The following is a 10,682-nucleotide window of genomic DNA, read 5'->3' as shown; positions in this document are numbered from 1 at the left end:
CATTTCTATGCCGCCCCCATTGCAACAAAGCCTTGGGGCGGCTCACAAAGAATACATAAATACATACATAAATAATGATAATATAACAATTAAAAAAAGCCATTTAAAAACCCCCGGTGCATTCTCAGCTAAAATTTTTTAAAATCCTAATTAATTCAATAATTTAACAATTAAAATAAGTTTTAAATAAAAAGGTCTTAGCCTGGCGCTGAAAAACAAATAACGACGGTGCCAGGCGGACCTCTCTGGGGAGCGCATTCCATAGATGCGCAGTTCATACTGCTCTGTGGTATATCCTAGAGACGAGAGTGATGAAACAAAATGGGTGACAGTGTGGGAGTAGGAGGAGGAAAACTAATGGATGCAATCAAACACTTGTGTGTGACCATAATCAAGTATATTTAGGGGCAGCGAGGGCAGCAAGGAAACAACTTTTTTCTGCCTCTATTCAGTCTTCTACCTGCTGCCAAACAAAGCTTTTCAGGTTTGTTCAGAGCCTACTATATGTTGACCCTAATGACACTGTAGATCTGTCTGAGGCCTGCTGTCACATGCTTGCTAGGCACTTCCAAGACAAAGTCTCTTGCATCTGCCAGGCCCTAGACTTCATTTATAGCAGTTCAAGCAGGTGATTTACCCAGAGCACAATCTGGTCCAGTTTCATTGGATGGGTTCTAGTAGGTACAGCTTGATGATGTTGACAGGATGTTCGGACAAGCTTATGCAACCACCTCCTTACTCCTCATTAGCTTAGAGGGGGTTTTGTCCCTCTTGACTAATAAAAATCAGCAGAGAGGGAAAAGCTGGCTGGGCCAGGGAAGTAATTAATGACTCCTTATAAGAGGTAATGGTCCCAGGCCATCTGAAAGAGATGGTGGTAAGCCCACTCACAGCATAGCATAACATCATAGAACTGAAAGGGGCCTAGAAGGCCATCAGGTCCAGCATCCTGCTGATCAATGCAGGACTAAAATCTCCCATTCTGATTCTAGCCAGGGCTGACCCTGCTTAGCTTCCATGATTAGGCAGGATCAGGCACTTCAGGCTTTATGGAAGAGTTTAACAACTTTAGGAAGCTCCCTTCTTGGGCTAGGTCCTTGAGTGGGTGGTGGCCAGCCAGGTCCAGAAGCTCTTGGATGAGTCTCATTATCTGGACCCATTTTAGTTAGGGCTCAGGCTGGATTTTGGCACAGAAACCTTTTTGGTCATGCTGTAAGAAGACCTGGGTTGGAAGAGAAATGGGAATGTGATCCTACTGATACTCCTTTTCCTCTCAATATATCCTTACAACAAGCCTGTGAGGTAGGCTAGGCTGAGCCAATATTTGGCCCAAAGTCACCCAGTCAAGTTTCACGGTCAAGTGAGGACTAAAATCTGGATCTCCCAGGCCTGTTCTCCAGTCCAACATTCTCATTAGTACACCATTTTATCTTTGCGATCTCCCTGTGGGGGAGACGAGGTAACCCTAGTGAGATGTGATGACTATCCCAAAATCACAGTTTTATAGCAGAGAGGGATGACCGAATCCAGCAAACTATCTATATCCAGCAAACTGTCTATCTATATTGGCTGTAAATAGTAGAGTAAGTTAGACTTAAACAACATTTTAAAAATCTTTCCTTACCTCTTATCACATGTGGGAGGGTTGAGGGGACCACATGGGTCATATACTTGGTCTGCAGGACAGTTGTATGCTGTAAGTAGCAAAAGAAATGAAGCAATGTAACATTGTGAAGATATATTTCTTTATACATAACATTTACACTTAGTTTTTCTATGATCTTTCCCTTATTTTATTTATTTATTTATTTTATTTATTAAAACATTTCTATGCCGCCCCATTCGCCGAAGCCTCCTTTTCTTTTCTCCATGATCACCAAATGATTAACTACAAGGGGAAAGCAGGTCTGTCAGTGTTCATCTGTATGTTCTAATTCCTATACATTTGCTTCTATATGAAGAAGAAGTAAATGGAGCAGCAGCAGAAATGCAACAAAAATCCCACGCAGGGAAAACCACAGGAAAAAGTGTTAGTTGACATAGTGATGTGTGAGGAATCCATTCTGGAGGTGGGAATTCCCTGGGCTCAGCTCTCCAAACTCTCTCCAGCCTGCTCACAGCTACGCATCCAACTTCCTGGTGAGAGCACCGAGCTTTCACGCAGGTGCCTGCCAGGTAGCAAGCCCATGCAAATGCTTGCAAGTGATGTTCCTCTTTCAGGCACGTGACTTGCAGGCTTCGTGTGTGCCGGATGTACAGTTGAGGAAGGTTGCCAGTTGCACAACTGGGCTTCTGCAGGTGTTCACAGACTTCATCTCAGCTTGGCTTGCTTCCTAAGCAAGGGCTAAGCATGAGAAGAAGTCCAAAGTACAGGAGAGAGCCTGATCCCAGGGAGGATCTTCACATTTCTAAGGTGACATACTGCTTTGTTGTGCATGTGGCTTATTTTTATTAAATGTGCTTCCTACACTGATGGAGCATGTCTGCAATTATGGAGAAACGGCTTCCCTTTTAGAGGAACCAGAAGACTCTTCCAGAGCTCCAGATATCATTTGCATAGAGAAAGCCCTCACTGAATTCTTTCTTGAAAGGTAATTGGCCAGGTTGCCACCACTTTGCAACCAAAAATGAGAGTAAAAGAAAAATCTTCTTCCTGTTATTTGCATATTTTATTGACTGAACACTTAATTTGCAGATGCAAGATCTTTCACAAATTGTCCCTCTGATACTTACGGCAAGTGCCGTTGATCTTTGCTCTCCAGTCGATACAAACGCCTGCAGAAGCACAGAGAGATGCATATGCCTCCAAAGCAGAACACTGCATAGAAATATTTTTGATGTGACAAGCATCAAACTCGCACCCTTGGAAGTATGGCACTGGAGAGATGATCTTATGGCACTCCTTGAAGATGCTGTAAAGGTACCAGAAACATGTGAAAATACATTTTGTGAAAAAGTCTACAGTCTCCATTTCATTTGAGGGGCATTTCCTTGGGATTGGTGGGATATTTTAAATGGATTCAAAGTGAAAGGAAGAGACTTGGGGTTGGAAGACTGGACATCCTCAGAACTGAGAGTTCTCTGAGTTGAGTGCTCATGGTGCAGAATACCACTAGAGAAAAGGGCAGCTTCTACTAACTTAAAATTTAGCCATTTGAAAAAAATGTCTTGACAGGCATGCTAAAGAATGTTGAAATGTATTCAGTTGTGCTCCAACCCCACAGAAGTCTCTTCAGTCAAGCTGAGCCTTCAGTCAATGGAAGAGGGAAAAAGCAATTTTCACAGATTCTTCCTTAGCTCTGCAGCCCTCTGCTCCAAATTGCTGGAGTTATTAATGGCTTTTTCCTTCTTGCGAGGAACTGAAGACAGGTTGCATGGTTCTCCTTCCCTCCATTTTATCCTCCCAATATCTGATGAGGGAGATTAGGCTGACAGGGGCCTGTCCATGGTCAGCCACGAGCTTCAAGGTTGAGTGGGGAACAAAGTGGGGATCTAGGATCTCCTAAATCCCAGTCCAGTACTCTAGCCATCAAACCTCACTGGGTGTCATTTGCTCCAGATGGGTGGGGGAGCACTTGGAGCAGTACAAAAAGTAGAACCGGGGAATGCAGGATTGCCTCCCCACCCCTTTCATTCAAGGAACTTTTGCATGAGTAGAGCTTTCCTTGAGCTTTCCATTAGTAGAGGGACATAACTAGATACAACCAAGGATAATATGCAAGAGTCTAGGGGAAAATTGACTGTTCTGTGGTTACGTTCTACCACATTTTGTCGTAATGACAACAAAAATATCTCAGTAATAGCATTAGTAAAAAGACTTCTGTAATATACCCAATTTCTGACTTTCTCCCTCCCTCCCTTTTGTGCCTTTGGGTTTGATAGGCAAATCTGAAGAAATGAGAAGCTAAATAGGTTATCCCCTCAACATACCCCATGCATTGGACTGAAGACCTTTTGCACTAGAGGTTAAAGTGTTGACAATGTGAACTTGTGCTTTCATGGTGTGCAGTCCTATAGGGTTTACTTCAAGGAAATGTGCATAGGATTGCAATTTTGAACTCCCTTATACTGATAGCATAGAATTTCCAGCCCCAGTTGAGCTGTGCAACTTGGATTCTACTTTATGCAGCACCTCGCACTGATTACCATATTAGGACTAAACTTTTCAATTAAAAGCTGCAGCAGCAGCAGCAGCAACACAATTTTCTTCTTCACTTTTACAGGATACCACTATTATTATAGTCTCTCTTACTAGCTTGTAAGTGTCTTGCAGAGAGGGTGAACTGGACATGGTTCTGGACTTGGTGTGGGTATTGGTGACAGTGTTGGTGGTGGTCCTGAGCAGTAGTCTTTCTTGTCATCAGGAACTCTCCAAGCTGGAGCCATGTGGGAACAACTAGTTGTCTTGCCATTTGGCAAGCGGCAGTCATCTCTTTTGTTGTTTGTGCATGTACCTAGGTGAAACAAAATGAAATCAGAACACAAGCAAGAGGCTTTTGCATCGATGACAAATTACGCCATGTTTTACATTCATAATCACTTGAATCCAGAGCCTGTTCACAATTTTATTGAGAGATTGAAGAAATAACCTCTTTTCTTTGGAAGCCAAAGGCAGATTGATCAGCTGTTATGCCTTTCAAATTCTGTTTCTATGCCCAGAATATCTAGTATCCAGGTTATGGATGAAAAATAATAGATGGAATTTTCTGAAGGTGCACCAAAAAGGTGCCCTTTTTGAAAATAACAGAAGTGAAAATGCATTGAAAAATACTGCTTTGGCTCAGTTTTAATTTGGCGTTCGATTGCAAGGAGCGACCCACATGTTGATGGAACAACATGGGATTTGAAGGGATGAAAGCCTCATTCTTACCACATTGTCCTTCAGTATTGTTGCCAAATTTGCTATATGGAAGCTGTATTGAGAAGATCATTCCACTGAAGGTGATGACAATCTTAAGTTCAGCAATCTCAAACACCATATTGATGCCAGTCATGGAGACAGAAATGCCGTCTTTCTGGAAACCTGGACTGACAACCTTATCGTTGAAGTAGATCTGCATATGGGATTGATTTCACATCAGTGAAGGATTCTGCATGATTCAGTGTGCTTTTTACTAATCTTTTAAGCAATTTTAATACACATTTAGAGAGTGATCTGATGGCTACTGGACATCATCTGGAGCTTCAGATTCCCAGATCCTGGGTCAGAGACAGACCACCAACCTTGGAGCTGGAAATCTGTGCTCTAGACTCTCTCTCTGTCCCAGCATTGTGGAAAGCACCATGCCAGCTTCCTCTTTGAGGTCAGGATCTCAACCCCAGAAAGCAGGTTAAGCATTCTGGTGATCACAGGAAGGCAATAGATTGCACAGGACAGAATATGATGTATTCAGTCCTCTTTGTAGCCTCTTTCTCTCTCCCTCCAAAATACCCGAAGCTACCTGAAACTGGAGGAAGTGTAAGGAGGCAAAGATTGTCCCTGCTCCTCTTCCTCTTGTGCACTGCATGATCGTTAGCCTCTGGACTTGGAGGCTGATTATACTCTTGATTGGATTTCACCCTTTATTTATTTAGAAATGTATATCCTGCTTTCTTTATAAATGTGAACATAAAGCACATGCGTTTAATGTACATTTGAAGTAATTCTCAGTGCCCATTTTCCATTCCAGAGAGTCCTCTGATCTCCCAGGCTATCTCTTAGAGAGGCATCAGAGACATATTAGGATGGGTGAGACTAAAAATCCTTTTGGATTGCAGTTGTGCTATTTAATATGTACAGTGTTGTTTCTAACATCTGATGTTTGGTTTCTTCACAATATAAGCTGATCACCTTTTATTTGCTTCCTTGTGTCATCAAGCAAAGCAAACAGTATGAGTAATGCATAATTATTATCTTCACTCAGCAGGGGTAGCCTTTGAAAGCTCTTAGACATACCTAATAGTTCTCTTCTGAGTATGGACCTTCTCTCTTGTCTTCTTTTACTCCCTAATGTAAACTTTTTTGGCTCCTTCAGCGTTTCTCAGTCCTGCATATATGGGGTGGAATCCCAAGATCCACCTACAGATGGGCACTTTCTTGCCCATACTCTTTTCTTCCTTGTAGTCACAAGGATGTCTTTGCCCATTTTTGCACAAACATTTCCTTCTCCCTCAGCCTCCTGCACCACAGTCCATCCTACTTAGCAGAGCCCCTGACCATTGGAGGAACATTTTTAGGAATCTCTGGGGGCTGGCAGGGAGAAGAGGGGGCAGCAAATTCTATTTTTATTCACCCTCTTCCAGAACTCTGGATCCAGCCCACTGATTCTGATAGAAATTAGTACATGAGCAGCACAATCCTGAACATGTCTTTCCAAAAGTAAGCCCGACACTGTTTGAAGGAACTTATTCCCAGTTAAGTGGGTATAGAATTGTAGCCTTAGAGATGCATTTCAAACATTTGACATAAAGTTTACCTTGTTAGCTTCCACTCCATTGAAGCGCTGGCGAGTTAGCACTACTTTTGAAGACTTGTAGTAAATAATAATAGATTGAGGACAGGAAAGTTTATCTTCTGAATCACAAAAGTAATTATCAATAAGAACTCTGAAGTTGTCATATTTAGGTATAATCTGCTGCACTAGCACATAAGTGCAGTTGTCCAGGAAGGTGTAGTAGGTTCCATCAAAAGTGATATAGTGAGGATCACCCCAGCCACTACAAACACCTGCAAAATTAGGGAAAAACACACAAACATTCTGGTTAGAAGAACTTAGACTAGACCTAAAGGTTGTATTTAACAATGAATCAAATAATTTGTGGGTGCAGTAGGAAAAGCCAATAGGTACATGATGTTACTGGCACAAGTGCCACTATAAAGATTCATTTTCACTTACATTCACATTCATAGTGGTAACAACAGCCATCTTCACTATACACTTTTATTGGGGGGTACCCATTTTCACAAACAAGAGGCTGCACAGGTTCACACTGCACTTTGTTTACAGTAATGGTGTTGTTTCCCACACAGGTTTTTTTCATGCAATCTGTTGTCCATGTCTCTCCTTCCTGCAAAAGGAGAATGTGCTTTTGTCATTGAAACATATAATCAGGCTTGATTCAGCTTTCAATACATTTTTAGTTCCATTAGAATATAACAGATGCATTACAACTATAAGGATGAAGGAGTTGCATCCTACTAAAAGGCACTTGGAATTCTGGTCCCTGTTTATACATGCTGTACATGTTATAGTCTATTAAGGACACAGTCTTATCTCCCCATTCCCAGATGCAGGTACATTTCCGAACTCAGAAGCTTGCAGGCATCCTGTGGTAGGCGTGAGGCATGGGAGTAGCACTGCCACCATGCATTTTATCTATGCAGCCATTTTTAGCTGTAGGGGAGGGGAGGGGGCAGTAGGAATGGGCATAGTTAGAAAGTGCCTGCCTCCACCCCTCTCCTTCCCGCAGTATGCCGCTTTCCCCCTCTTTGAGGCACATTTCCAATCACAGGGAGGGAGCCAGCACACTCCTTTCTGAACTGGCTGGGAGGGGGCAGAGGGCAGACTTAGCATTAGAGTCTGGGATTCTGAAGTGTGGGGTATGAGTGGAATGGGGGCATGAGTCACCTTGCATCAGATGTCCAAGCCCACCATGAGGTGGCCTGCCCTGCTGCTCAACCATGGGGAGGGAGGGACATAGAGAAGCATCCCTCTTCCACTCAGTGAACTGTCTGCTGTGCGGAGGGGATGTGGCTGCTTGTCTGCGTCTTCACCCACTGCAACGGGAGGTAACAGGGAGAAATGCCCCATTCCAACCTGTCCCCTACCCTTGCTTGCTTTGGCATGCTTGGCTGGGCTTCCTCTTGAGGAGACCCAACCAAATGCACCTCCATCCCTGGGCATGGCTGCCTTGCAGAGTGCTACTTCCTGAGGTCTTGAGCAGGATCTGAGTGGATGGCGTATGTTGTGCCCAAGGTGTCTGCTCCTCCCGATGCAAGGGAAAAGCAGGAGTGTGTGCTGGCTGTCACTTTGCCCTTTGCCAGCTGGCCTCAGCTAGAGTGCCTTGGCCAGAGCAAGACTGCTTTCTGGCTGCTCAGGCAAAGGGGCTCTCTAGCCTTTTGGCCTGGCCATGGCATACTGCATCATCCATGTTCAGATGACACGCTAAGCCACAGAGGCTTTCCTTACCTTCTGCTATAATCCATGGATAGTTGCATGGTAAATCATGTCCCAGGAAGCAGGAAGGGTTGAGGCATTGCACTAAGCCAGCCCATGCTGCTTTATTGTGTCATGCAAACCAGTCACTGTCTGATTTAAACCTATACATCTCCCCTGCCCCTATTCCACCCCTTTCCCTTTCCTTCTACAATACAAAAATAGTGTGTGAGGAGAGGAAAAATATTGTCCTTTACCAACAGGGGAACTTAAATGAACAGCCACACATGAAAATGATTATAGCCTAAGAACTAATTGTTGGGAAAGGTGCAAACATTCTCATCAGAAAGAGTCATTACATGACATTACACTACTGCCCAATACTCAAAGCTCTCTGGGCAGTTCACAGCATGCTAAAGCACACAATGCAACCCTTAATGTGCAAGAATGTAAACAGTTTACATTTTAATTTTAATTAAACAATTAATTAAATTAATTAATTTAATTAAACAAATTTAACAATGAAACTACGAGGACTTGACAAAAAACTAGAAGGCCCCATCATTTGCCATCAAATTCCTGGGAGTAGAGGAAAGTCCTAACCTAACTGGGCACTGAAAAGATGCCAGTGTTGGCACCAGACTGGCCTCACTGGGGAGACTGTTCCATATCACCCTTGTTGCTGTCCTTCAAGCCTCTTTTGGAGGAGGCCCTCTGATTTTATTTTCTGTTCCTCAAGTTCAAAGTGATCCTTGGTGGCAGCAGGACCACTAAACACCCTTTTGCCACTGCTTGTACCTCAGTTTGTAAACGGAAAAGCATGGAAAATCCCTCAGCTATCACTTTAGAACAATAAACATCACGAGTGCTCTTCCATTGGAATGGCTGATAACCCTAATCCCACCCAGACCTTTGTACCTGCTCCTAGTGCTTGGGAGGGGGTTGACCCCACCCTAGCCAAATGCAGAACTTTGGATTTGGGTTGATTCTTCAGCCCAGCTGTCACTCCACTCATATTGAAATCCAAGCCGCATAGTCATGACACTCTCTGCTTTGCAGGATGACAGCCCAGAACCTGTCAGCAGAGTTTCTCTGTAACTGCTTAGTAAATTATTCCTAAAATAGCAAACCCCAACTGCATCTAGTGCTAAGTTTCATTTCATAGGGATGAAGAATACACTTAAAAAAGAAAATCCCCATTATAAACCATCAAATGCCTGGGAGTAGGGTTCTGACCTGGCAACAAAAATGTTAATGCTAGGCAGATGTCACTGGGAAGAACATTCCACCTGTTGCTATGCACATTTTAGGACTGGGGATTCATAATGGACAGGGGAAGCTACTACCTTCCTCCTCACAGAAATTCAAGTTCCTATATCTTGTAACATCATCCACCCCACCAGAGCAAACATGTAATGAGAAAGGTAGGCTGAAACACTCTCCTTGTAAGTAACAAGTTTGCAAGCTGCTACTACCATCTCCAAAGTCAGATAAAAAGAAAAATCTACCTTTCGTGGAGGATTAGCTTCAGGACAGCCATGTGCTGGAGTAGTGCCAACAGCTGTGGTAGTGGGAGTTGTAATTACAACAGATGGAGTTGAAGTTGGTTTTGGTGTTGTTGATCTACATGGGCCTTTCAATCTTTCAACAGAACAAGTTCTATCACAAATAGCATAGAAATAGCAACCATCGCTGTCTGTTCGGTTGTAAATAATTTCACCTATCAAAAACCATAATCATCATCAAAAACATGAATAGCATTAGGGTAAAATGCAATAAAAATACAAAAAAGGAGTAACTCTGACCTGTGTCTATCATTAAACAAGTAGAAATATATACATCTCACAAAAACATGCTCCACAAATCTCAAAACGAAAGCAAACAAAAGATGCAGAAGCATGCACTCCAACCCATGATACACTAGAAAAGGATATGATAACCCCAAACAATCCTTCAGCCAACACGTCTGCATGGGACATGCTAGAAATCATGCCAATTTTTCCTCTAAACACAAGCATAGGCTTGCACATAAAATCATGCAAAATTACACAACATCTTGGGAAAACTAATGCAAATGGAGAGCAACTAGGATTAAAATAAATACATACCAGGCTTGTAAATGGTTTGTCCAATTAAGCAGAAGCAAGGGGTTGTGCTGCTTCCTAAAGTAGCTGGGGTTGTTGTTTGGGTAACTATAGATGAAGCTGTAGTTTCTGATGCAGTGGTGACGGGAGTCGTGGTGCTGGGCTTGGCAGTGGTGGTGTGTGTCTTGGGTGTGGTTACGCACTCTGGATTCTCCTCACAGCACAACACCCGTATCTCATAATTCAAACACATCTTCACCTTCCCAATTTGATCTGTGTTCTTGCACACCAGCCCAAAGTTGACATTACAGTCGACCACCTGTCCCACTTGGTCTATGCTCAGCCCAGGCTCATTTTCAGCCCTGCACTGGATATTGGTGGGCTTCCCACAGATTTTGCCCCCTGCGGCTCGGATATTATTGTATGTTTCAATGTCACCGCCTTCAGGTCCAGAAGTGGGGAA

The 10,682-nt window shown here is 43.2% G+C and overlaps 1 protein-coding gene across 1 annotated transcript in view; it reads right to left on the bottom strand.

Moving 5' to 3' along the window:
• Positions 1-1,161: 1,161 nt before the first annotated feature.
• MUC5AC (mucin 5AC, oligomeric mucus/gel-forming) overlaps positions 1,162-10,682 on the bottom strand; it is a 51,783-nt gene continuing 42,262 nt past the window's right edge. Inside the window, exons 34-42 of the mRNA XM_044426080.1 lie at positions 10,244-10,660; positions 9,644-9,855; positions 6,876-7,047; positions 6,456-6,706; positions 4,871-5,054; positions 4,253-4,454; positions 2,734-2,912; positions 1,625-1,694; positions 1,162-1,222 (exon numbers count right to left, since the gene is read on the bottom strand). Of these exons, the coding sequence (XP_044282015.1) occupies positions 1,162-1,222; positions 1,625-1,694; positions 2,734-2,912; positions 4,253-4,454; positions 4,871-5,054; positions 6,456-6,706; positions 6,876-7,047; positions 9,644-9,855; positions 10,244-10,660 (1,748 nt within the window). The remainder of the gene's footprint in view (positions 1,223-1,624; positions 1,695-2,733; positions 2,913-4,252; positions 4,455-4,870; positions 5,055-6,455; positions 6,707-6,875; positions 7,048-9,643; positions 9,856-10,243; positions 10,661-10,682) is intronic.

The sequence above is a fragment of the Varanus komodoensis genome, unplaced genomic scaffold, assembly GCF_004798865.1.
Source record: "Varanus komodoensis strain SLA01 unplaced genomic scaffold, ASM479886v1 scaffold16, whole genome shotgun sequence".
Classification (NCBI taxonomy): Eukaryota; Metazoa; Chordata; class Lepidosauria; order Squamata; family Varanidae; genus Varanus; species Varanus komodoensis.
Note: the sequence above shows the minus strand (reverse complement) of the source record. Positions and strands in the feature narration are given on the sequence as shown.